Here is a 25,746-nt window from a genome sequence, read left to right on the forward strand (position 1 = left end):
TTCCCGCAGCAGAGTAACCACAGGAAGTGCAGGTCTTAAACTCAGAAAGAACCCAGCCTTAAAATCCCATCCCAAAAGTCTCCACACACAGGCTGAGACTCTGGGCCAAGCCTCCGTGTGCCTCCACAGCCTCCGAGCTGCTCCAGCCCCAATTCCTGCCGATTTCAAAGGAAAATCCTGTTATCTAAACAGCTCCTGGGGCGTGGCCATCCCAAAGGGACAGCCAAGCAGCTGCCTGGGGAATGCCAGGGATTTGGAAGCTCTGCCACAGGCTTTAAATAAAGATCCCCAACCCCCTGTGGAACTGTGGAGGGCTCCTCCCCTCTCGCCCACGGGATCATCTATTGAATTCCAATTTTTTTTTTTGTGTTAGGGAGTCCGAAGCCGCCTGCCAAGAAGGAGATAAATAAGGAGGCGCCACACCCCAGTGTTACAAAACCTTGTATTAATCATCTCCCTTCACTTTCAATATAGCGCAGATATGAAATATAGCCATGGTTCCTAGTTACACGGGAGGAAATGAGTAATAAATACATCGGAGCAAGTGGAAATCACGAGGGTGTTTCACTGGGAACAACATTGGAAAACTGTACACTTGCAAAGACTGGCATCTCCAAACATTAGTATTTCTTTATATCGGGAAGCTTTTACATGTAACAAACATGCTATTGCCATATATGACCAAAAAAAAAATTAAAAAAAATAAAAAGAAATTAAAATTTAAAAAATAGGCATTGCTCGGCAACATTAACTAGGCAAAAATAGTTCTTTTGTGCACTAATTTTGTACAGAAAAACCAGGACAAAAGGCATGCATGGACAAGGAGAGGCTGCCCGGGAACGGCATGCAACAGAAGAGAGGTCAAAGCTCTTTAAAGTCAGCTTACAATAGGCATAAATACATCAGGGTTATATATATTAATAAGGGAGGAAGTATTCTGTTTAACATTATTAACATTCCTGTTTCTTTATGTATTTTTCTTTTTTTTTTTTTTTTTTCTTCCTATTCCTCCCAGAGGAATACACATTCACCTTTAAGTAAAGATAAAGGAATACAAAAAATAAAACTCACTTTTGCAAACTCTGATGAATCGTATAAAATCAACTTTAGTGTTATCGTCGCTGTGTGCAAATTATAGACGTCTGCGGGACCCACTTTCCATCAGGCACATTCCGAAAGCCAAACCCGACATGGAGAAAGGTGACAACAGAAATCGTTTCCCTAAGTGCTGACCCAACTCGCTTTAATCACAGTTTGGGATTTTCCTGCTGGATGCTGCCCGGGCTCGACCTCTCCCTCCCCACCCGGGATTTTTCTGGAGGGTTTTGCTGAGCTGAGCCCAGCTCGGTGTCCCCGGGGATGGGGTTGTGTCCCCGCGGGTGTCGCCTCCGGGGACAGCTCAGGGGAACAGCACCAGGAAAAGGTCCCCGGGGTCCGGGGTTGGGGCTGGGCGAGCAGAGGGAGGGGGGGACTTGCCCAGGACCCCGCGGTGGCGACACCTCGGCCGGGACACGGAGGGGACAGCTGCAGTGGGGCGAGCGGGGGATACAAAAAGAAAGGCACTGCCGCTTTATTATTGAATATTTGACTTCACAGCCTCACTCGTGCAACTGTTGGGGTTGGTTTTTTTTTGTTTTCTTTTTTTTTTTTTCTTTTTATAAATAATTTTTATTTCTTTTAGGATTCAAGGTTTTTTTTTTGGTTTTTTTTTTTTTTCTCCCCCCCACTTTTAAGCTTCTTTCCCTGGAGCTCTGCCACCCGCACTTAGCACCGGCAGCCAGAGCCAGGCAGCACTTCCCGAACGCAACTGAAGCCACTTTTTTGTTGTTTTTTACTCAAAAAACAAAACAAGAAACAGCAAACACAACTAAGTCGTTATTAACCTCTAGACTGTCAATGGAAAATAAGCTTTTTTTTTCTTTTTTTTTTTAACATCAAAAGGATAAAACAATTGAATTATTTGGTGGTTGTTAATAACAGACATTATCATGGTTCCCAGCCATAGCAAGTTAATAGGTAAAATATCCAAAATAATCTCTCTGAACAATCAGAAAACCTCCGTGTCCGTAGTCAGCGAAGGAATAAATAGAATTTCAGCTCTGTAAATACACTGGAGTCTCCCTGAGGGAGGCTCCTGCTACGGTGGTTCTGCTCACACCTCACAAGCTGGGGGTGCTTGGGGGTGACCCAGGTCCCCAGCGCCGACCCCGCTTTGCCTTCACCTCCTCACACCTCTTCCCAACCTCCCTGGCCTTCAGATTTTCCCTTCTCCACCCTCCCCATCACCCCCCCTCAACCTCTTGTCTGCCGGGAAGCAGGACACCAAGGAACAGCAAACATAAAACATTGCATTTGGCACTTGGGTTTTTGTATATATATATATGTGTGTATATATATATATATATATGTATATATATATGTATCTTTTCTTTTTCTTTTTTTTTTTTCTTTTTAGAAAAACAACTTAAGAATGCTGCATGACAAAAGGATTCACACATCTCCCAGCCCTGCCCATGCTCAGGCTACCCCTGAGCCCTGCTCCCTCTGATCCTGGCACATGGTGCTGCCCATATCCTCACAGCCCGGTTTGGAAATATTGCTGCAAGCCATCAACTCAATTAATTGATTTTACATTTCTTATTTTTCCATCCAAGGACTTGGAGCAGCATCGGGACCGGCGGGAGCATCACTGCAGGTCTGAGAAGCGCCAGCTCAGATTTACCAATTTAACACCAAATTCAGCTCCTGTTCTAAAAAGAAGTGATGGGTGAGGAGCAGCCCAGCCCCATCTCCCCCCCAGCACACGGTTAATGCCAAGAAAACAAAGCTGTGAAGCTGCATTTTGGTGCCTTTTGTGGCTTGGGTTTTATTTGGGGGCTCCTTCATCCCTCCTTGGCCACGCTGGAAAAGCCCCTTAGAGCCAGATTTTCGCAGGCTGGGCCAGATGTGTGGAGCCAGGATGCAGCAGCTTCCCAGTACCTGTGCAGGCAAGGCAAGAGACACAGAAACTCTCCCAGTGTCCCCCAGTTCACAGACTCCCCCCGGGACCCTCCTCTGGGTGAGATCCCGCTCCATCCCGCATCCCGATCCAAGCAGGATGCACCTGCCGACCCTGCACTGCCCTGAGCACAATGCTGCCTCCACACTGCAGATCTCTTGGCTAAACTGAAAGGAAATTTTGGGGTTATTTTATTTCTGTTTCAATCTGGGCTCGCTGGGTCAGTCCGTGCCAGAACGTGGCAGAACTCGAGAGACGGGACTGCCGGCCCCGGAGCCCCCGGCAGGGCAGGCAAATCCTCCCCAAAGGGATTTTGGTCACACAGCCCTGCGTGGTGTTCCATGCTCCTTGGTATCCTCCTCCAGGAACAGGGTTTGCCCACGGTGCTCTGGTGAACCCTCTGTTGTCAGCACTCTCCTCCTCCTCCTCCGTGTCCCCCCCAACCTCCCCACGCTGCCTCGTCATCGTCGCTGAGATTTTTCTTTTTGCCATCTTCCCCCCCCCCCTTTAGCATGGATGTAATAAATGACAACACAAATTCCAAGTCTAATGATATGTTCACAAGGACAATCTACACATTCACAAAATTAAAACAGGAGAGAGAGAGAGAGAGAGAGAGGAGAGGAGAGAGGAGAAAGGATGCAAGCTATCGCTGAGGCTCCCTCAAGCCCCGACCTCGCCGCTGGACCCGCAGCAGTTGTTGTCCCAGCCAGCGTCCCCGTGGCGACGCCTTCTAGATCGTGGAGGTTCTGTCGACACCATCTGTAACAGGAATGGAGAATTAGGAGCAGCCTCAGTGAGCACCGGTACTCCCCAGGCTGGGGATTTGGGGGATGGACCCCCAGAGCACCCCCAACCCACACAGTGAGGTGGTGCCAGGGACACCCCCACAACCTCCCATCTCCCCAGGGGGTGCAGAAGGGTTTTGGGGTGTCAGTGCTCTGCTGGTCTCTCTGTGCCACCAACTGTCCCCACCACACAGCAGTTTCCCCAAGTCGCTGTCCCAACACCAGTCCAGGCCTTCCACAACCCCACAACTGCTTTCCCAGGAGCAGAGGGGGTTTTTGGGCAGCCTGGACTCGTCACAAGGTAGGTGACAGTCTGGGACAGTCTCCTACAGCAGGACAAGTTTGTGTGCCCCTGACCACGAGGCAGGGGACAGGGACAGAGCCGGTCCCAGGGGCTGCCTTGCCCGCAGTTCACCCAGCCCTGCAACACCTGCATCGCAGAGGATGCAGAATTTTCCTCCATCCGAGGATCATGGAAGGACAAAAAGCCCCCAGGAGTCCTTTCTGTCTCCCCAGAGCCCCTGTTCCCAGCACCCTGTGGCAGCAGGGACGCATCCAGCCACAGCCCGATCCCAGGAGCGAGGGGTCCATCACCCACCCCAAAACCTCACAACTGACCCCGGTACCAGCAGCCCCCTGTCCCCACCCCCCAGGGGCAGAAATCAGCACCCAACAGCACTTCCAACCCTCCAGCCCTGATCCCACCCCCCATCCCCCCTCCCAGACCCCATCCCCAGGATGGAGAGTGGCGGGACACAGCTCCCAGCGTGGCTGAGGAACAGAGAATTCCCTGTTACCACCTGGGGCACCACAGCCACCTCCCTCCTTGACACTAAAAACAAACAGGTTTGTTACGACTTTTTTTTTTTTTTTTTTTTTTTTTTTCTCTCCCACAAAAGGTTTATTTTTTTAAGAGCTATTTATAGCACGACCGGTTTGGAGAGGCTCAGGGAATGCGACCTGGAAAAAATAACTTGGAGGAACAGTACCCTGCAGAGGAACAAGACAGCTAAGCCTCGGCTGGGCACACGCCGGAGAAACGCTTCGGGTGACAGAAGTGTCCTTGTTTTCCCAGCCAGGGATGCTGCCAGGGCCCTGCTGCTTCCCACAGTCCTTGTTCTCCTGTTCCTCTCCCCGGGAAAGGCTGTTGCACCTGCAGGGGGCCTGGTGGCACTTGTCCTCCCCGAGGGCTCCTGGTGGCACTCGTGCTCTCCGAGGGTTCCCGTCCTCAAGCGTCCGTCACAGTCCAGGATTTCCGCAGCGAGACCCGAGCCGGTCACTTGGGAATCCGGGTGATGCTGGTGGCCGTGCTCATCCCATCCCTGGGGGTCATCCCTTGTGCTTGGGGGTCCAGAGCGTCGGCACGGGACACCGGGAGCTTCTGGTGCCGGCCTTGGTGCTGCAGCGGGCTCTCCATCGCTCTGCTGCTGCCTTTTCCATCTTCCCTGCTTGTTTTTGCCCCGGTCCTCCTCCCTCCCCGTGCATCCACTGGCACCCCCGGCCGTGTGTGGCACAGCCCCTGGCACAGCCCCCGGCAGGGATTCAGCCCCCAGCTGTGGGGCACCCCCAGACAATTGAGGGATCCGGTGGTGGAAGGGCACAACACTCCAAAGCCCGTGACCCATCCGAGCAGCAGGGGCTTTATCGAGAGCTAACGAGAGTAGCGAGCTAACACTAATTATCATTAGCAAGCTGACAAGTGGCTAATTAGCACAGACTCCACTAGTGCTGGTGCGATCCCTGCTTTCGGCTTTACCCCCTGCTCCGGGTATTACAGCCAATATTCCCATCTGAACACCCCTGGGAGCATCCCCGGGGGCATCCCCGCATCCGGCCCTGCCGCCGTCCCGCTCTCACAGCCACAGCCTGTCCCAGCTTTTGGGGGGCAGGGGGCAGGTGCTGGGGGGCTCAGCGGAGGCAGCGTGGACGTGCTGGAAGAGCCCCAGGAGGAGGGAATGCTCACCGCTGAGTGCGTGCTCCGTCATGCTCAGGCACAGGGACTCCAGCCTGTTGTTGATGTCAGGTTCAGTCACCGGCACCTGGAACTCTGCAGGGAGAAAGGGAATGGGAGACTCTGGTCAGGGACCTGGCAGGGACCCTGCCTGCCTGCTCTGTATGGGAAAACCATCTGAAAAATGCCCCAGGAGAGTCTGGACTCTCAGTAAAATCATCTTCAGCAAGGGACACTCACAAAAGCAGTCACCACCCCCTGCTATCCACAAGGGATGGATCTGAGGGGGATCAGGTGCTGGTAAGAGATGTAAGGGGCAGCTGGAGCAAGAGCAGAATGCCACCCAGAGAGGGGCCAGCCCTGGTCATCTCCTGGGGATGGATGCTGTCCGTGCAGGCAGGGTTAGTGCTTGGACATGGGATGGCAGCACAGACCAGCAGAGCCACTGTGGCTTCTCTGGGACCAGCTTGGCTCCCACTCAGTCGCCCACGTCACCGCTGCCACATCCCTGGGGGGGTGAGCATAAAAAAGGGGACACACAGATGAAGTTTGGAGTGTTCCAACACCCCCATCCTAACCTAAACAGCAGCAAACTCTCCCCACCCTGCAGCAAAACCTGCAAATACAGCTTGTGCTACTGTGCTGGACGGCATCTCCCGCTTTCCACTGGCTCACAGGAACACGGGATGAGATCCAGGAGGGCTGAGGTCCCCCCACAGCCTCGCAAACAGTGGTTTGTGAGCCCAGCATCACATCATTGCTTATTTTCCTTGCGACTTAATCCACGTCTTTGGCTCCCCGATCCTCCCACGCCCTCATCCACCGCAGGCTGACGCGCAAAGAGAACCCATTTATTCTCCTCCAAGGCCTGAGAAATGTGCCCTTGTCCCGGTGTTTAATCAATACCCAGGAACAGCTGCTGCTCCTGCTGTACGGAACATTTGCTGCCCAAATGCTGCAGTTTAACACCACCGGCGTGTGAGGCCAGGGAGCTGCCAACCCAAAGCAGCAGGAGCGTGGGGATGAGGGTGATGGATTCCCTGTCCCGAGGTGTAAATGGTTCTGTTGTGTTGGTAGGAAAAGGCACGCTCAAAGGCTAAGGAAGGGATACATAAACAGGCTTCCTCAGGGCCAGGATGCTCCAGGTCCAAGGGTCCAAGGTCAGTGGGATCCTCCCTGAATCAGAGGATGCTCCTATATCCAGGAGCACTTTGGCAGTGTTTGGGAAGGAAGCTGTGACACAGCACCATTTCCCTTCACATGCACTGTGGAAAGAATTTCCCTTGAGTGCGTGAAGGCAGTCCTTCCGCACCGGGGCTCCGTGTCCATCCATGTGGAAAAAGTGATGGATGAGCCACCACCTTCCCTCCTGATGTGAGCCCCTCAGAAGCGAGCTAGGCAAGGCACCAGCACTGTAACATACAGATGGCACATACAGGGTCAAACATCCCTCCAGTGATGTCTGTGGTTAAGCCAGGAATTCAGAGATAGCCCAGGGGGACCACACTGTGCCAGCACGGGCCTGTGGGGAGGCTCACCAGCACAGCTCCTCTCACCTTTCCTCACCTCAGCTGGCTGTGGGTAAGTGGAAAAGCACCTCTGCTGCCTACCTGGCTGCTGAAACATCAGCATGGTCTGCGGGGACGTGTGGACCGGCAGCGAGCGCGTCCTCTGCACCGAGCTGTGGCTCCGGCTGGGCATGCTGTTACTGCCCCCAGGGTTGGCAAACCACAGGTTCTGTGGGGAGCAAACAGAGTGTGGGATGCAAAACAAAGCCCTCTGTGCCATGGGTTCATAACCACATTGGGCATGTAGAATCACAGGATGGTTTGGCTTCGAAGGGACCTTACAGATCATCCTGTTACAACCCCCTGCCGTGGCAGGGACACCTTCCACTGTCCCAGACTGCTCCAAGCCCTGTTCAACGTGGCCTAGGACACTGCCAGGGATCCAGGGGCAGCCACAGCTTCTCTGGGCACCCTGTGCCAGGGCCTCCCCACCCTCAGAGGGAAGAATTCCTTCCCAGTATCCCATCTAAATCTCCCCTCTGCCAATGTAAAACCCTCCCCTTTCTCCTATCTGCTCTTGTCAAAATCCCCTCTCTCTGTTTTAAAAGCCACTTTAAGGACTCAGCTCTTCCCCCTCTGCTGCTTGGTTGGTCCCCCTCCCTCTGCTCCCATTGCACACAGGGGAGCACAACCCAAACTGCTGCAAACTGCTTGAAGAGTGGGGGAAAAAGCGGGGATCCAGACAAGCTGGGGAAGGAAAAGCCGAGGAAGCTCTTGGGAAAGGGATGGAAGAGCCAGAAACGCCGGGAACGCCGACCAACCTGTCTGCCTTGCTTGAGGATGGCGGGGCTGGCGGCAGGGCTGCGCTGGGGGGTGCCCAGCAGCCCCGTGGGGCCCAGCAGCCCCAGCCGGGCCGTGGGGAGGTTGCGGGAGGGGATCTGGAACTGCCGGGGGTTCCTCCGTGCCAGCCCTGCCCCCGCGGATCCGGCTGTCGGGAGGGAGTTGGACTGGCCAAAGCCTCGGCTGCGGAGAGAGAGCACCAGGGGTGAGACACTGACCCCTGAGAGGGGATCCTGACCCTCCCATCCCACCAGGGGTGAGACACTGACCCCTGAGAGGGGATCCTGACCCTCCCACCCCACCAGGAGTGAGACACTGACCCCTGAGAGCGGGTCCTGACCCTCCCATCCCACCAGGAGTGAGACACTGACCCCTGAGAGGGGATCCTGACCCTCCCACCCCACCGAGGTGGTCCCTCCACCCCGCTCAGGCAGCAGGAAGGAGGCAGTCCGGGTGTGCAGCATCCTCTCCCTGTCTGCCAGTAGCCTTCCTGCCCTTCTGCAGCTCTCAGATCCACACTGGTTTTCTTTAAAGCTTATTTTACTCCTGCAAAATGGGTCTGTTCATAAATACAATCTAAAATAATTCAGGTAATGCCCCTGGAACTTGATTTCTTTGAGATTTCTAATGAGTGGATTCTCCAGTGTCTAATTTAAGTTCAGCTTACGCTGTTGGGTTTTCTTTCTCCCCTTCCAGGAGGTTCATTTTTATACATATAGTCACCTCTGAGACTTCTCAAACTCTGTAAAATTTGGTTAGAAAGACCTAAAAAATCCAAGTTTATTAGGGAGGGTGGAGCTACAGGTGCTTTCCTGAAATCTCATCCTGGAAGTTCCTATACTCCCAGTTAAACCGCTGACTTTCTGGGGAATAAAGAACTTGTAACAAACCAGGCTTTGGAGAATGAAACAAAGGGGTGATGTTGTTAAAAGTGATTTAAAAGTCTTTTTTCTTGGCATAATTCCTGTGCTTTCTAGGCTCACCTGAAACCCAGCATCACCTTGGAAGTGAGCAAACGTGGTGCTCCCAACACAGCCCTGCCTGGCTCTCCGGCTGCACCTCTGGCTCTGCACCCTCTGAAAGCTTCCAGCCTTTTTTTCTGCCACTTGACAGCTTTTTGAGGAAACTCAAAAAAGGCAGCAGGGAAAGAGCCTGCTATTGGGGATACTCTGCACAGCTGGGAAGTGCTGGGTTTGGAGCCACAGAGACAGGGTGGGACTGGAGGGAAGGGCAGCGGCCACACGCACAAAGACACTGCTGTGCTCCCTTCCCAGCCAGCGCCTGGGATTTCACTGCTGAAGCTTTTCCAACCCTCCCCCTTCCCTAAACACAGCTCTGAGCCCAGCAGAGCCCATCTGGGAGGCATTGCTCCCACTTGGAGTGCTCTTGCTCTGGCCACTGCATCCATCCCTCCCGAAATCCCGCATACCTCCTCTGCTGCCGATAGCCTGACAGCTCCAGGAGGGATTTCCGAGGGAAAGACCGAAAGAGTTTCTGCACCTGCTGTTTCCATGACAGCAGCCGCTTCTTCTGGAGCTCTGTAAACGCCTGTCCAAAAAAAAATATAAATAAAAAAGAGAGAGAGAAATAGGAAATGTATGAATATTCTTCTGGACACAGCAAGCAGGAATGTGCAGGTGGGTGTGTGGGTAAAGAAAGGCAGCTGGAGCAGGTGATGGGGTGAGTTGAGCCCCATCAGAATGACCAGAGGGAAACACTGGTCTTTCTTCAGGATGCACTGATCTCAGGTGGAGAAAATGCTCTGGCAGCATTCCCTGTGTCCCAGAGTGACAGCCCAGTTCTGCCTCAAGGCTGCCAACTCCTTTTGGCAGAGCAGGGGTTTGACAGTGGGTCCTGACGGGTGGTGACACTTGTCACCTGGATGTGGCTCTAGAAATGCTGCCAGGGTGGGCAAAGCTGGGATTTGGAAAACTGAGCTGCCCCTGTGGCATCCTGCATCCTATCCCCCTTCTCAGGGCTGGGCAGAGCTTGGTACAGGAGATCACCCAGGGTGAGCCTGTCACCCACCCAGGCTCCCTGCAAAGGTCACCCTGGCAGGGACAGACCTGCTCCCAGAGCTCCAGGCAGGAGGTGAGGGTGACAGGGACACCCACGTGCCACCACTGCTAACTTTAGACACCCGAGGCCTCTGTTGGAGAGAAGCAGAAGTCTCCAGAGGACAATCTGGAGGCTAATTAGTGCCTGACTTGATTGCTCTGAACCACTCTGGAGGAGATGCTCTCTCCTGGCGCTGATTATGCCGGAGCCAGCGCAGAGGGTGGTCCTGGGACACAGGCTGGCTCTGGTGGGAAAACTGCAGGCACTTTGGGAAAAGCTCCACGTCCTCCTGGCTTTGCTGTCTGGCCCCAGGCTGCAGCTTCCACCACTTCTGCTCCCTGACCCCTGTTGTAAGGGCAGGTGATGGAAGCAGCTTGTTCTTCCAGGTACTGCCAGTGTAGCCAGGAGACACTGCAGGACACCAGGGACTCCGGCCCTCCCTCCCTGCCAGCAGGCAGGAGTGTGCCAGAGCCCTGTGGCACAGTCTGGGCCATCCCAAACCATCACCCAGCCAAGGCAGATCCGCTGGGAGCAGAAACAGATGTGAAATCCCTGTTGCAAAATCCCAAGGCCACGTGGTGCAAAACAGGAGGAGGCAACGCCAAGGGATGGCCGGGTCTGTCTGATGGAAACAGCCTGCACGTTCATCCCAGGATTCTTCCTTTCATCCAGCTGCTGATGGGACTGTCACGAGCCAGATGAATTTCCCAGCTTCAGGCCTTGGCAATTAAACCAGCGTGGGGGGAAGCAACATTTCCATGCACCACGTTGGAGCTACTGCCTGCTCCAAGCCTGCTCTGTCAGAATTACTATTAATACCCCCCAAAAATATTTGTGTTAGAAACCAAAAGGTTTACATAAACAGACACTTTGGAAACAGTTTCCAAGTGATGAGAACAACATTTTTAGATGATCTGACACGACTCACCTCATGGATTAAACATTTGTCTATGAGCTGTAAATAGGAACTTATATTCTCTTCATCGGGTCGGGAAACTAAAAGTTGTGTGCAGACTGGAAAAAAAAAGAAGAAGAGAAGGGAAATGGGGATGGGGACACCAAGATGGGGCCCAGGAGGGGTCCCACAAACACTTTGGACATCCTGTTTCCCTTCTAAGCACAAGTAGGATTTTTATCAGTGAGAAAAAAGCACCCTTCCCCAGTCCCTGCTGTGTCTTCCTATATTTAGGGCCAGATTTTGTTCTCTGTTATGATGGTGTAAATCCAGAGCAACACCATTGGAGTCCCCAAAATTAGACCTAAGCAACACAGGATTAATCCCTATTCACAGGCAAGAGAGCTCCTTGCTCCCATGGCCAAAATGTGCCCTCAGTGCAGAGTGGTAGATTCCCACCTTCCCTGGTGAATTTTAACCTCTTTTGGAATGAATGTCATTGAAGGAAGTAGGAATGAGCTCACAGAAGAATGATTTTCTCCTGCTGTAAACCCTTGGGCAGGGAGGCCTGGGGGTCCAGGAGGACACCACATCTTGGCAGGGCTTGTGCCACGCTTTGGCATTTGTCACAGGAATAAAATGGGGCTGGAGCCCCACATGTGGCTGGTTCTGCCTGCAACCAGCTGGGGACAGGTTTCTGTATAGAAAACATCTCAGCTACTTTTTTACAAAAATGATTGGAAATAGAGACAAGGCTGATATTTCTTGTGGCATCCCAATGAGGTTCTTCCTGTTCCCAGTCTCCTGCAGATGAGACCCCCGTTCCTCATGGAGGGAGATCTCCCTCCATGCAGCCAGCACTGACACCTCAGGTGCCACCAGCAAGGGTGAGGGCACATCTAAGCTCACATAGATTTGTTCCAAGAGCCCTGAATATTGCACAGGAGGTTGGTCCCCACCTCAGCTTGCTCTTGTCACCTCCCAGTGTGTTATCCCTGATGCAAAGCTGCACACCCTGCACTACACATGGAATGGCATCAGAGTATTCTGGAAGTCCTGCATTCAAACTGGGGCACAAAAAGGGAATTGGACCCATTGATTTGCACTCAAAATGGCTCATGTCCAGCCCACACACCTCTGCTACCCTGCTCCAAGCAGAGTAACTAAAAAGGGATGTTGCTCAAAACATCTCTGGATCAGTGGGATGACCCCAGGGCTCTGGGTGGGAAGAGAAAGGACATCTTCCACTCCTGACCTCTGGAAAAGTTGTGATTTCTGCCTCTGACCTGGGGCAGGGGGAGGATGTTTTCCACCTCGGACCTGGGGCTTGGAATGCACACTATCTACCTTGGACCTGAGGCAGGCAGCTTGGGCCATTGCTGCCCAAAATCACTTCCCTTTCTTCTTGCCTCCAACCCCAGCATGACAGAACCTCAAAAGCCCATCGCCCCTCAGTCTGGGACCTGCAGGAGCTCAGGGAAAGGCGGCTGCCAGCACACACCTCCTGCCCCAAAGGAACCCTCCCTAGTGATGAGTCCCCAGCTCACCGAGGACAAGTGACAGCTGCTCACCTTTCCCCATCACTCGGGTGAACTGGCCAGGCAGGTCACCCTCGGGCAAAGGGGCCCCCCCGGACTCGCCCTCGCACCCTGGCAGGTGATGCTGCTGCATCCCGGCCCCCGCCGAGTCCTTGCACTCCGAGCCTTGGCTGTCCGAGCCCAGCAGGGAGGGGTGGTGCGAGTCCACGTCCCGGCTCTGCTCCTCCGTGCTCGAGTTTTGGCAGGAGTAGGCTTTGATGGGGGTGAGGATCATTTGGTGCAGCTCCTGCAGTGGGACACGCAAGTTGCCGCCCTCCAGGATGTCCTGTGGATGGAAGCGGAGAGAAGAGGGTTTGTCTTTGTGGGGACAGAGGGACATCAGCTGCAAACCAGACCCCTCCTGTGACCCCCTGAGAATTCCCAGCTTTGCTCCTGCTTCAGGATCCTGCTGCACTCCACAGTCAACAGCCAGGTTTCCTTCAGCAAGTCTTTTCCTTGTATCAGGGGAGTGCTGCAGGGATTATCCCTGATGTGTTCAGATCTGAATCCCCAGAGATAAATGTGCCCCCTTCAACTACTGGGACCCAAACCCACCAACAATCCAGCTTCAATGTTTCCACACTTCCACCAGGGAAATGGCAAGTCCATGAAAATGACTGATCCTGGGAGATTTCAATGCCCAGAGCAGCAAATATCTTTTTCATTCCCCAGCAATCCTACAGTGCCAGCATTTCAGCTCTATTTCATTGGAATTACATTAACATGGGCTCATTTCCCTTTTCCAGCACTGCCTTCAAGCCTGGCTCCCAATAACTGCTTTGTCCCAGAACTGCTTGCCATGGCATCCTCATGCTCTGGGATCATCTCAGAGCCCATGCTGGGATGCAGGAGCCTGTCCTGTGGCAGCAGTGGGGACATCCCTGTTCACTGTGGGATGGGATGGGGGAGTGGATGCAGAGGGCACTGGGAGGGTTTCAAGGGGAGCAGGTGGTTTGTGGTCACACACAGAAGGGGACACCACAAGATGAACTGGTAACTCCCACAGCAAAACCATTCAGCTTGGAGATCTCCAGGAGGGAGAGAATTTGGGTGCACCCCAGCCTGGTTCTTGGTGTGGATCAAGAACTCCATTTCCATGGTCAGATCCTTGTCCCACTGATGGGAAATAACTGCATTTTGTTTTTAATGTAGCCTAGATCAGAACAGCTCACTGCAGGCTCCTGCATGGGCTGGCTCATGGGACACTGCTTGGAAAGAGGCAACTTTTGGAGTGAATCCTGATGCACAGAAGGAAGGGACACTAAGTGGGCACATGGGATGTGTGCAAGCCCTGAAACAGTTGTTGATTCTAATTCCTGCTGCATTCCCAGCTTGCTCTTGGACATCCCAGCTCCATTTCTCTGAAAGTCTCGGTGTCAGTCTGCTGGGCACTGTATTGTTGGGAGAAAATCCTGCCATGCTAACTAACATAGGGGGTGGAGCAGCTCTTTCCAAGAAAGCAGCAGTATTTAGCAGTGAGACACTGCCCAAAAACAAGTCCCACACATGCTCTTGTTTAGCAAAAGTTGGATGAGAAGCCTGGAAAACCAGAGACGTCTCTCCCAGGGAAAGCAGCTCACAGGCAGCTCCGAGCCCCAGCAAAGTGGGACAGGTTCACAGTGCCACAGCCCAAACCCTTCCCTGGAGGGCTCCAACCAGTCCCTGCCACTTTCCTCCTGTATTTTACAGCGTGCCTGCCTGGCTGTGCTGGCTGAGCTGCCACTCAATCAATACCAGATTCCCAAATCCCGGCGGAGAAGCCGAGGAAGAGGCTGTGCAATCGCCTGGAAAACACAGAGCTGCAGCCAGCTCCATCCAGCTCCTTGGATTTAATAGTTATTATTAATAACAGAGGTAAATATGGCTTTATTAGTTCCTGCCATACTCTGAGCACAAGCCCATATTATAAATAAATAGTGAAGCAGTGAGCTAAGGAAAACACCAATAAATAGCAACACACCACAGAAGTATTTAAAAGCCCCTAGTGGGAGGCTCTGCAAGTTGCTGTTTGAAGATGGTGCAATTAAATATAATATAATACAGCAATAATAAATAGGAAGAGGTTGGGTGAGCTGCTCCCAGCTAGGCTGTGGTGCTGCTACTTCCCCAAAAGCCCTTTCTGCAGATTTTAAGCTTTTGCTGGTGATAAAAAAGTTTATTTATTCTCCTTGGAAATTGAAGATGTTGTTCAGGCACTGATGTGGGTGCCTGGTGTTTTATCTAGGGACAGGGTGCCCATAGGCACCAGGATGTTCCAGGAAGGCTCCAGGCTTTCTGAGCACCCTGGAGCTGGCCAGGGCTGCAGGGTACATCCATCCCAGCTGTGTGAGGTGTGGGAGATGCATTGGGACCCACCCTGTGAAATACAGCTTTAAGCAATGTGGTCTAGTGGAAGGTGTCTCCCCCACCACACAGGGTTGGAATTGGATGGTCTTTAAGGTCCCTGCCAGCCCAAACCATTCTGGAGTTCTGTGAAATAAAACCTGCATCAGATCCCCACAATATGTGTAAGCAAAGGGTGCTTCACCCCAGAATTCATTCCTGGCTTTGTGAAAACACAAGAAATACAAAGAATGGTCGTGATTACTTACCCCTTCTAGAGATTTGAGCAGGTTTTGTCTTTCTTTTAGCTTTTGGATACTGATGACTATTTTGTGTCTTGCGCCTTTGGTAACATTCTGCAAAAACAGGACAAAATTTGATGTTGGCACTTCCACAGGACAGCTGGCTCAACCCAAACCCTTCCTCTCCTAAACAGAAAGGGCTGCTAGAAGGTAACTACATTTTTGAGTGCAGGGATTTGTGAGGGACATAGAAAATCACTCAGAGACTTGCTGATGATGGTGATTTCCAGCTAGTCTGCTCCTCCCTGGTGCACTTCACACATGGAAAGCAACTGTGTTCCCACTCCTCATTATCTCAAGGATAATGTAGAGTTGAACCTGACAGCAGTGGGAGTTGGAACCAGGTAATCTTTAAGGTCAGTTCCAACCCCAACCAGCAGTATTCTGTGATTCTATGACATTTTCAAAGACAGTCAGCCATCAAAACCCCACTGACTTTAGGGAGCTGGCTATATCCCTGTAACTCCTGAACTTAATCCCAACTGGGAAAAAAGCCCCAAGCTCAGCTCCCAGTGATGGCACTTCCAGTGATGCCAGGACTCCAGTAAGAATGTGGAGATAAGTTTTTATTTCAGCTCCAATGTGAGGGTTTTTTTTCACTCCCCAAGACCCAATTTCCCTTTTTCTGCTTCCCAACCACGGGAAGACACACAGAGGGTGTTTGGAAGCTGCCACCCCCAGGTGACGTGGGACATACTTGTGCCTCGAGCTGGCATTCGGTGAGGGCCATCATCTCCTCGTACGTCATCTGGGAGAAGAGGGCGGCGTACTTGTGCAGCCGGAGGCTCTTCAGCCAGGCTGGGACATCTGGAGCACAAAGGTAAGGACAGGAGAGCTCCACTGAATTCATGGAACGGCACAACCACGAGCGACAGCATCGACAGCGACACGAGGGGCATCCCAAGGGACACCTCACTGAGCTTGATGGACCTTTGGGAGGACACAGGGCTGTGGATGGGACAAGGAACCAGCCCCTGGATGAGGACACATCCTCAGGAGTTAGGTTTGTGTGGGAAAGCCAGTGGGAATTAGCCCATGGGGAGCTGGCATTGTGCCACTGCACGCCAAGCTCCTCGCTGCTTTCCCAGGAACATGGGAACTGCTGAAGCTCATGGGGTGGATGAGCTTAGGACAAGCAAAGGGCTGTTTTGTGGATGGCAGACATTGATTTATGGCATGAGGGAAGGTGGCATGTGCTGAAAATGGAACCAGTTGCTTAAACAGAGCTAGAGAGATGGGTTTGGGATGGAAAAATGATGTGTCATCAAAGATGGCCCCACACCCTGCTTCAAAGAGTGACTTGGACCTAAAATGCACTGACTGAAATGATTTCTTCTTTCCCAATCATTACCTGCAGTGTAGCACCTCTATGCCCAGCTGGAGGGAATACCCAAAAATACATTTATCCTCCTGACATCAACATGGTTTCACAGTGAGGAACCTGGGAGGGGAATCCTTCCTCTGTGACACTCAGAAGAGCCCCAGGGACTCCTTGATGGGGTGTCCTCCACGGAGAAGGCAATGTGACAACCAGCAGCTGTGCAGGGTTTTACAGGTTTGGGGGTCTGTGGTGACACCCCACAAGGGAGGGGGGCCCTGCAGGTGTTTGTGCTGCAGCCCAGCACCAGGCCTGTGACAACACTTTGCTTCCAATGCTTTGCCAAACTGAGACCTGCTTTATTCAGCACCTACAAGCTGACAGGAGCTCTGCCACAGCCTGCCCAGCTGATGTGCTCCACTTCCAGCAACACCCTGTCCCCTTCCCTACCAGTGAGACACTCAGGAGCTCATTCCCACTGCTGGGACATCCATCTCATGGTGTGGGTCCAGAAAGTCCCACAATGTTGAGTACCACACACAAGCCAAGGACTGTCCATGACCTCCTCCTGAACCAAGGCCTCATCACTGGAAGGGACAGGGCAGGAGGGACCTTGGTTTGGTTCCCTAAGGCAATCCATACACCTGCCAGATGTCTCCTGCTGCCTGGGCTGATCCCAAACCCACCTTGCATCCAAACAATCCCCACATGCTGAGTCTTGCTCACACTCTCCAGATCCCAGACACACGTCAGGATTCACGTGTCAGTGAAATTCCTCAAGCGCTGCACACTCGGAGATCAACCCCACACCAAACATGGGGAAAAGCAATTACTGAGCACAGATGGGCTGAAATTCACCATTTTCCAAAAGTTTTGGAGTGCAACAGTCCCAAGTCTGCTACCAGCAGCAAAAAGCCCCATTTCCAGAACAGGCTCAAATCTCAACATCATTTTAACACAAAACCACACCATTCTAGTGACAGGACATTAAATGTCTCCCTCACCTCCTGCCCCCAGCGCACACATCCATGCTAATGGCAAAGCCCACAGAAATACTTCCAGCAGAGAGATGCAACTTCATGTAGACACTGAACCCTGCAGGAAACCCATCTCCAACCCTTGTAGAAGCAGCTCTTTGCTTTTGCATCAGCCTGGCTGGATCATGCCTTAATTTTGGGGAGAGTGATGGTCCCAGTGCCCTGCTGCCAGCAGAGATCCTGGAAGCAGGGTGGGGAGAAGGAGCCACCCCAGGACATGGTGGGTGTGTTGTGTGTGGTGGAGCTTTCCCCCTTCCTATGGGGAAGAGGCAACCTGGAGGTGCAAGGACATCCAAGGGGATTTCATGGTCCTTGGAAACTTCCCAATGCTCTCCACGGATGGGTGAACCACCTGCCTGCAGAGCTACTCCTTAATCAGCAACTGCCAGGAGCTAATTGCAAAGTCATGGCACAGCTGTCAGGAAATTTGGAAGGAAAACAGCTCACCTGCCATATTTACACACAGGACAGCTTGGATAAACTCCCAGCAGAAACCCCCAGCTCTACCCAGACCTTCCTCCTGGTGCTCCCCAAGCCGTGCACCAGGAATCACAGAACCCTGGAATGGTTTGGGTTGGAAGGGACTTTAAAGATTATTTAATTCCAACCCCCTGCCATGGGCAGGCACATGGGAAGGGACAGACAGACAGACAGACAGACGGGCTCCATGGAGAGCCAAGTGTCCGTATCTTCCCCTGGAGAAACCAAGATCTAGCATAAAGCCAAAGGGCATTTTCCCTTCAGCATGAAGATAGATGGAAAGAAAATAAATGGGAGACATGAGAGCATAAAGATAAACAGAAAGGAAAGAAATAGGTGACACAAACTGGTCAGGCACTGGGGATCTGTCATAGGTGCCTCACATTCCAGATCCTGTGGGTCTGGATGCTCCTGGATGCCCTGGAGGCTGTCAAAGGAGGAACCAGCTGACCAGAAGCAGGGGTGACACCCAGCCACAAGAGCCTGCAGGCACTCGGGGAGACGTGGCTGCAATTCAGAGAAGGGACTTGGCAACCAAAGCAGCCGGTCTGGATGGAAAACGAGGCAACCCAATAAAAATTCAGCAAGTTCTGCGTTTCTGTAGGAACAAGAAACGGCACGATCGGAGTGCAGGGAACGGGCAGTCCTCTTATTGTTTTTCAGGAAAGCTGTGGGGATACAATGGGTCATATGCAGCCCACGGTGCTTTGTTATTTGAGGACAGTGAGCTACACAGCCACAGGAATGCTGTCTGGAGGCAAAGAAGCCTCTGCTCTGCTTCCAAGTCCAGTTTTGGGCAACACACCTTCAATAAAACGCGGAGTTTTTGGAAAGAAAACCTGGCGGAGAGAAGCGGGAACAACCCCAAGTTTAGAAAACATCATCTGGAAAGGCACTGGAATGGTTCAGCCTGAAGAAAACCCAGCTGATGGGGGGAGGACACAGCAGGCATGGACACCAGAGGTTGTGAACATCTGTTCTGCACGTCCCTGGACAGGGGGACAAAAGCCATTTGGCCGAGTCAGCGGCGAGGGAATCACGTTTGGGAGTCTGGGAAGGGACAGACCGAGGAAGAGTGGACATAACCCAGCTGCAGGCAGCAGCAGCAAAGGGATGTGTTAATAGCTGGGGGTTATTTAATTGATCACTGCTCGTGGACAGCCTCTGGGTCTTGTGGATTTGGCCACACAGGTTGATTGCACAGCACTGGGAAGTTTCTGTCCACGCAGATCCCGGAGCTGCAGCTGTGGATCACAGGGAGCCAAGCTCCCCATGGTCTCCTCCCCAGCTCCTTCTGCAGAAACCTGGAGAAATGCAGTGTTAAACAGCACCCCCACCACCAGAAACACTTGCTCCCAAAAAGTTCTCCCTGGCCCAGACAGACTGCAGGACCCGACCTGCCTCTGTTGCATTCCTTGATACCGTGAGGGGTTTTTCATGCATTTATTTCATGCACATCAAAGCCATCCAGAGCCAAGCCAAACACAGTCCCACATCCCACAGATTTATCCATATCTCAATTTGTCTGTAATTAGACTAAAATCAGACCTTGTAACTGTTAAAAACGACAATTATTTCCTTTTTCTGATACAACACTGGTTTGTACACAATCGAGCTGCTTTGCATTAATGCAAATTGGAGTTGTTTAAATCAGTCTGAGAGCTGCAGGATCATTTTCAGTCTGTTCCCAGGAACACACAGTCCGTGTGTTTGCCCAGTTTTTATCTGTTCATTCCTCCTCAGCCTGAAGTTTGCTCTGCATCTTTGACTGCAGCAAGTGGGGTTCATTTCTGCCTTGTTTACCACCAGAACCACATATATTTTTGCCAAAATCTCTGTGAAATGTAGGTATAATGGGAAAAACAACCGAAACACACAGGTTAAATTCACTGCAAACAAGTATCCCAAGCCAAAACTTCCCCAAGTACTTGGTGGGTACCAAACACTGCGATGGTAATCACACATGGCTTGCTAAGCTTGCTCTAAGCTATTTTTCACTGTCATTAAAAAAAAAGAGAAAGAGAAAAAAGAGCACCACTCGCAGCCAAAAGCCACAGGCTATGGAAAAAACCCAGCTTTTTGGAAAGCTGGCAGTTCACAGGATTTTGGGGCAAAACCAGCCCACTGGCACCCGAGTGTAAGACGTCAGATCAGGACCAGCTGCTACTTAAAAGAAAACCCAACGCATTCCCCTAAGCCTAAATTCCTAAACCGGGAAGAAAAGGCTGGGAGGCCCCGTTTGGTGAGGAGGATCCTCGCCCAAAGCCGCCAACCGAGAGCCCCGCGCTGCCGGGAACGCGGCTCTGCCCCTCCTGCTCTGCCTGCTGGGGGGTCGGGGTCTGGGTTGTCACTCACCTTTCATCCCACTCCCTTCCTCCTGGAATGTGTTACGAGCAGAAGGCTGATCTTCTAAATGTTCACTCCCACCACTTCCCGAAGAGGCTACACTGCTTTGTGGAGACAGGGGGGCATGATCGGAAGGGATGCACTGGGGTCCTCTAGCTCGTAAGTCCTCATGAGACATCCATCCATGTCCTAGAGGTTGGTTTGGCACATTCATGGGTGGGGTAAGGGACACAGAGCGTTTCAAAGGGCTGTGGTGTGTCTGGCCTGAGAGAACTGAAAAAAAAATAAAATCAAAGAGGTTATTCCCCCCTCGCGGCCCAGGATGCAGCAGAGTCCCCCGGAAAAGAAAAATATAAAAATAAAAATAAAAAAATCAAATGAAATTATAAAATGTGTGGTGGTGGTTGGCCATGGTGCCTCGCTGATGGCTTTGCAGCAGCCCTGAGCCCTACCCTGAGCTCTCTGCTTTGCCTCCTGGGAAGCAAAAAGGATGGGAGTACCTGCAAGGAGATGGGATTGCATGATCTACATTGGGCTGCTCAAGGCAAGGTGTTGTGTGGATTCCATCTCTAGGGAAAAAAAACATCAATTGAGCAGCTCTGGAGTGTAAAAATCCCCAGGATGGGGATGTCCCCATAGAGATCCAAGGGAAGCATCTCTGTCTCTCCCTTTGGGTTAGGACCTGGCTCGTACCTCGAAGCAGGGGCACTTACACATCTCCCAGAATCATTGCAAGGTTACTTCTCATCCATAGGAATGTCTCAGCCTTGTTGAGTCTTACTAAAATAACAGAGTCACGGGATGGTTTGCATTGGCAGGGGCCTCACTGATCTCATTCCAACCCCCTGCCATGAGCAGGAACACCTACCACTAGATCAGCTTGCTCCAAGCCCTGTCCAACCTACCCTTAAACACTTCCAAGGACTATCTCTGTTTTAAATACCGAAAAAAAGTACTAAAAGACTGCTCTGTTTGCTTAACAAAATTCAAATTCCATCACTCAGAATCACTAAAACTACTGGTTTAAGCATAAACACAATGTATGTAATTTAATGTACAGATTTAGAGAAAATTTCCCTGCTCCAGGAAAATCTGAGGGCAGAGGGGTTAGAATGACCTTTCAGCCTACAAGAAACAGAAGCAAAAACTTTTCAATTTTTCTTTCCAAACCAGATTTTTAAACTGTACAAAACCTGGGGGAAATTCATTGTTCTCAAGGCTTTTCCATCTAAAGCACCAAAGCCCTAAAGCTCCTTAATCCCCTTTTTTTTGCATTTACAGCAGTTCATCAAAACCACTCAGACTCCTCTCCGTGTTATTATTTAATATAAACGAGTCTTGGTGGAAAACCCCCAGCCAGGTGCATTGTGCTGCAAAGGTTAAGCCAGGCTTAATTCCCAGCTCAAGCCTGGGGGAAAACCCATCAAAGCCATCTCTGCTGACCAGGAGAGGGATGGAAATGAGGCAGTAGTGGGGTTACAAAAGGAGGGGAGAGAGAAACACCAGAGCACATTTGCATTTATTAACCACCTGCAAAAAGCAGCTGGTACCACAGGCAGCTGCTGGATGAGGCCAAAAAACCTGTGGATTTTTGTAATGTTTAAATAATTCCTACTTCTGAAAGGGTTTTCTTGTGCCAACATGTAACACTGACACCACGCTCTGCAGGGAAGCACTGGGGTGGCTTATGGGGAGGAATTCTGTTCCCTTCTCATTTGAAAAGCATACAAACATCTTCCAGAAGTCTCTTGGCAGAAAAGGATGTCAGTGAGATCCTGAGACTTCATCCAGAGCAGTGCTATGCTTCCTAAAGCTGTGATACATCCAGATGCAGAAATAGATGGATTTCAGAAGGTCCTGCCTAAGATTTTTCACCTCTTGGCTTTGCAATTGTACCCAAAAAACAGCATCTCTAGATGCCACATCACCTTCCAAGGAGAAAAATATATCTAGGATTTAAAACTCCCAAAATAAAGGGGGGATTAAAGGGGAAAAAATGGATAAATTGGTTAAAATTCATCATCAGGGCTGAGCATCATCTCTGCAGCACCCAGAGCCCTTGTGTGCCTGCTGCCCCCAGCCACAGTCACTCTGCCATGGGGAGAGAATCCACCCTGAATTTGTTGTAGGAAAAAACTGGTTTAGGAAATATTTGTGCCCCTCTGATGAAGGAGAGATGCAGGAGAAGGGGCAAGGAGGACTGGGGTTAATTGTGCCATTCCAGGAGGCGAAGGGCTGCTCTGCTGATCCAGCTCTTACAGGGTGTGTGCAGACACCGGTACCCAGCAGCTCACACCACCTTCTCCCACCTTCTCCCTGCACACAAAGAGGGTATTCTTGGCATAAATCCAGCCCAGATTCCTTCACAAGCAGCAATACCCCTGCAAACTGCTGCTCTTCCATCTTAATTTTATGTCCCCTAATTAGAAGTCGGTGTTGGCTGAAGGAGAAATAATGAACTCCAAAGGATGGCCAGGGACAATTAGAAACCATCCAGTGCAACAGATAAAAATCAGTTCCGCTTCTTTCCCCGAGATAACGCAAAGCTGGGTCTGAGAGAACGTGTTTCACCAAGCCAAATTTTTACTGAACTGTGAGTCAGCTCACACAGCCCCCTGAGATGCAGCAGGGATAATCCCTCTGCAAAGGATGCTGCGAGTCCCCAGCTCTTTGAAACCACCCCAGCTACCCTGGGGACCACACTGAGATAATTTCAGGGCTCTTAGCACCTGCCTAACTTTAGGGTCTGCTTTCTGGCTGTAACAGACATTGGTGATAATGTGGTTTCTTGCAAACCCTCTTACCCATTTCCATCAGCCCTAAAAATGCTGAGAATTCTGGGGTGGCACCCCTCTTTTACTCTGTAATCCCCCAGATGCCCATATTTATTATATTTATTAATAATGTTTATTAATGCTGCTGCTTGTGGTCACGCCCTCAGTTTCTCAAAATAAGAGGATGTAGCTAATTATTTCCAAAGCAACAGTTTATTGTAGGTCCTGACCTGAATCTGACCATTCTGTGGGCTTTTTGGATGGTCCAAGGTGAATCCAGAGCTTCTCCTGGCTAAAATAAATGGTCCACATGGGCTTTCACTTCAGCAGAAGAAAACCAAGTGTGAGTTTATCACCTTACACTCAAGCCTCCTTTTCCTTTACTACAAAAACATAAAGCTTTAATTTAAAAAGAAAATCTAAAATGTTATTCTGGGGCAAGACAAGCTCCCAGGAGGTGGGTGGGCACAGCTGCCTTTCTGTAAGACTCTGCACAGGCACTGCCTGGTCCAGCTCCTTCCAAACTGGTGTCCAGTGGGACAGGGGCTGGAGCAGATCATGGCTTTCCCCAGAATAAGTGGGCTGGTGTCTCCTCTTTGCTCTGAGCAGCCAAGCTTGTGTCAGCCCACACCAACCCAGGTTTCCTTGCAAGAAACCTCTCCATGACCTCCAGACTGGGATCAAGCTCAGGGAAATATTAGCAGGTTAAAAAAATTAAAAGAAAAAAGAAAAGAAAAGAAAAATAAAAAGTGGAGGATGGAGAAGGAGTGATGGCAACAAAGCTCCCCATCACAGGGGGCAGCTGCTGACCACGCTGGGAGCATCTCTGTGGGACCACCCCTTCCCTGGGTAAATCCAGATTTATCTCAGACCAAACCCTGGCTGGGCTGGCAGGCACCACAACACACTTATAGAAACTCTGAGGCTGCAAGTGCTCTCACCCCCTGAAGCCTTGGGTTTGGGATTTTTCCCGCCCCCCCTTTCCTTTTGAAGTGGTGCTGCCTATTTTGGGAGGCAAGGGCTGATTTCAAGAGGGTTTTTGTTTGCTGAGGACCATGTGGAACAGCGTCACACATTTGTGTTGTGGTTTCTCAGGGTTTTGGGCCAATTTTTTTCAGCCTGAGAAGGGAAAAGCCACCCATTCCTGTAATTAGAGCTGAGGAATTGGGCTTTGCAGGCAGACCTTCCTCCACACAGCGTGGGACAGCTGACAAAGGTGCTCACTCTCCCTCTGCCCTTCATGAAATCTGGCTCAGAGTGCTGCAAAAGTCCTTGATAGGACACACGTGTGAGAGTTTCCAAACCCACCAATTGGAATATTCAGAATGTCTCCAGCCTCTCCATGCCCCTGACACCCAAAGGACCAGCACAAGGTCCATACATCAGGTTACAATTCCAAATAACATCTTCCCCGTGCATGCAGAAAGGAAAAAGCACTGCAAGGTGCATACTGAACTCTTTAGGACCTTCTTTTGGGTTTTTTTAGTCTAAAAATGGCACTTCCTGGCTGCAAAGCTGTTTATGGTGCATCCTCAGACAGCATCTGATCACATACAGCTCCTTTCCTGGTCTGTCAGTACCTGGAACAGCAGCCTGACCCCAAAAAGTGGGGATGTTTTTAATCCACACAAGGTTTTGTGCAGCCTGGGATCTCCCCCATTGAGAGGGGACACAGAAATCCCCTCACAAAGCAAACCCCGAGTTCAGCTCAGTCCTCCCCTCTCTCTCCTCCTTGCTACCCCAGTCACATCCTCTCCTCCAGGAAGGTTTCCCCGTGCTGGCACACCAATGCCCAGGGCTTTTCCAGCCTTTCTTTGCCGAGAACCCTTGGAAAGAGCTGCCAGTGGGTCACACTGCCCAGCTGGCACCCAGCATCCTTCCTGGGCACCTCATTCACCCTCTCCTCACACTGCCCCAGGCAGCTCCAGCACGGCCAGAGCAGAACCTGATGGAACATTTTTCAGCTCAACATCCCCTAACCCTTGGAGCCTCTTCTTTGTGCCTTTTCCTCTTTAATCTCCCTGTGTTCTGTGGCTGTGACTTTAACTGCATTTGTAGGAGCTGGATAATCCATGTCCTGGCCTCTGATATAACCCATGAAGGGGTGAAATTCAGAGTCCTAAATGCAAGAAGCCACTGGGTATAAGGAAAATAGTGGTATTAGGAAATGAGTGGTATTAACCCCTGCATCAGGAAAAAACCCCATACAAGCAGAGTGCTGCATCGAGCAGAGAAATGGGAAGAAGCACAGACTGTAGAAAAGGCTGTCAAGCAAATTTTTTTTTTTTAAGAAATGTTGTTTTTAAACACAGTTTCCTGTTCAAGAAACTGGACAGAGAAACAATAACCTGTTTGTTGCTGCTCTCTCCAAGCAGCACATGCGAGGCCCCATCCAGGCTCAGCGGGGAAGGAACCCTCACTGCGGGTTTTGAAATTCCCTGCATGGCACAAACACACGTGGACCTGCTGTTTGGCTCCAGCAGGAACTGCTGTGGCTGTTATTTACTCATTTGTGTGGCAGCAGGAGTGGGGCTGCATCTAAAGATGTGTAA

At 51.3% G+C, this 25,746-nt stretch overlaps 1 protein-coding gene across 4 annotated transcripts in view; it reads right to left on the bottom strand.

Annotated features, from left to right (window-relative positions):
* Positions 1-428: 428 nt before the first annotated feature.
* Positions 429-25,746, bottom strand: part of SAMD4A (sterile alpha motif domain containing 4A) — a 96,880-nt gene continuing 71,562 nt past the window's right edge. Inside the window, exons 3-12 of one of the 4 annotated variants that reach the window (XM_015631563.1) lie at positions 20,430-20,693; positions 15,937-16,046; positions 15,207-15,293; positions 12,610-12,901; positions 11,072-11,157; positions 9,515-9,633; positions 8,067-8,268; positions 7,348-7,474; positions 5,750-5,833; positions 429-3,760 (exon numbers count right to left, since the gene is read on the bottom strand). In XM_015631563.1, coding sequence (XP_015487049.1) covers positions 3,732-3,760; positions 5,750-5,833; positions 7,348-7,474; positions 8,067-8,268; positions 9,515-9,633; positions 11,072-11,157; positions 12,610-12,901; positions 15,207-15,293; positions 15,937-16,046; positions 20,430-20,693 — 1,400 coding nt within the window. In that variant the 3' untranslated portion in view covers positions 429-3,731. Of the gene's footprint in view, positions 3,761-4,644; positions 5,834-7,347; positions 7,475-8,066; positions 8,269-9,514; positions 9,634-11,071; positions 11,158-12,609; positions 12,902-15,206; positions 15,294-15,936; positions 16,047-20,429; positions 20,694-25,746 lie in introns of those variants that run through there. The other 3 variants (XM_015631567.1, XM_015631562.2, XM_015631566.2) reach the window with 3 other exon arrangements.

Source organism: Parus major, chromosome 5 (assembly GCF_001522545.3).
Source record: "Parus major isolate Abel chromosome 5, Parus_major1.1, whole genome shotgun sequence".
Classification (NCBI taxonomy): Eukaryota; Metazoa; Chordata; class Aves; order Passeriformes; family Paridae; genus Parus; species Parus major.